Here is a 1,093-nt window from a genome sequence, read left to right as displayed (position 1 = left end):
TCCTTCCAAAAAAAAAAAAACCCCATTAAAAAAACTCAACTAATTTGCATCACGTGCAAAACGCTATACTAATCAAACGGTGTCATTTTAATTATAGGATTGAGTGGGAGATAAAAAAACAAAAACAAAAACAAAACAAACAACAACAAAACTTAGATCTAGTAAGTCTGTGGGAAAATAAGTGAGCGTCACTTAGTCGAGTGGAACGTTGACGTCACACAGCACCAGGCTGCTCATGACGGAGCCCACGAGTATCCTCCCTTGGTGCGGCACTGCCACAGACGAGCCTGAGATGAGGGCGCCCTCGTCATACAGCAGCTCCCGGATACCTTCCTCCAGCACTTTGCCTTGTCGGAGAGGTAGGGCTAGGACCTGGGGGTTTGGTTCTTCTTCTTCTTCTTCTTCTTGATAAAAAAAGAATTAGTGGCGTTCGTGGGGAAGAATTTAGACACTTCACCGTCGCACGCAGAAGGACCAAGTTCGATTCCTGTTTAAGGGGAATTTTTCATCGAAAACTCCGGTCTTCCGACAGGAACGTTGTTTCCCTCTCTTCGAGGGTTGGTAGCCCGCCCACTAAATGATCTGAATTGTGTCGACAAAAGGCATGAAAACACCTACATTTTTGAAACCCCAAAATATCAGAAGTCAAGTGAGGAAATCTGGAAGGAACTAAAGCCGCTTTTGCTAGGTAATAATACTGAAAACTCTTCACGCTACAAATACTTTGCGGGAATAAGCAAACGCTGACAATATTCAGTGACATGTACAGTCTTGAGTTCTTTACGAGTGAAGGCAGTAAACTGATTACATTTATTGTTACTATTACTCAGACTTGCTTGCTCGCTCGTGTAGCGTTTTAAGAGAATGGAAAGTCTCGTCGGTAATAATAATAGATAACATTTGTATAGCGCAAATCCTCACTCAACACCAAGCTCTATGCGCTTCATAATCTGTACTATTACCCCAGCAGACCTGAGAGCATTCTGAAACAACCTCAAGTAGTATTTAAGTTTTGAGTAGTTTTCACATTTACGATGTTACATCATCATCATCATCATCATCATCATCATCATCATCATCATCATCATCATCA

The 1,093-nt window shown here is 41.7% G+C and overlaps 1 protein-coding gene across 1 annotated transcript in view; it reads right to left on the bottom strand.

The window, feature by feature from the left end:
* Positions 1–14: 14 nt before the first annotated feature.
* LOC101851210 (serum paraoxonase/arylesterase 2) overlaps positions 15–1,093 on the bottom strand; it is a gene marked incomplete in the record, with an annotated part of 38,583 nt that continues 37,504 nt past the window's right edge. Inside the window, 1 exon segment of the mRNA XM_035971295.1 lies at positions 15–372. Within this exon segment, the coding sequence (XP_035827188.1) occupies positions 193–372 (180 nt within the window).

Source organism: Aplysia californica, unplaced genomic scaffold, assembly GCF_000002075.1.
Source record: "Aplysia californica isolate F4 #8 unplaced genomic scaffold, AplCal3.0 scaffold00413, whole genome shotgun sequence".
NCBI classification, from domain to species: Eukaryota; Metazoa; Mollusca; class Gastropoda; order Aplysiida; family Aplysiidae; genus Aplysia; species Aplysia californica.
The sequence above is the reverse complement of the archived record's forward strand: the minus strand, read 5'-3'. Positions and strand labels throughout refer to the sequence as shown.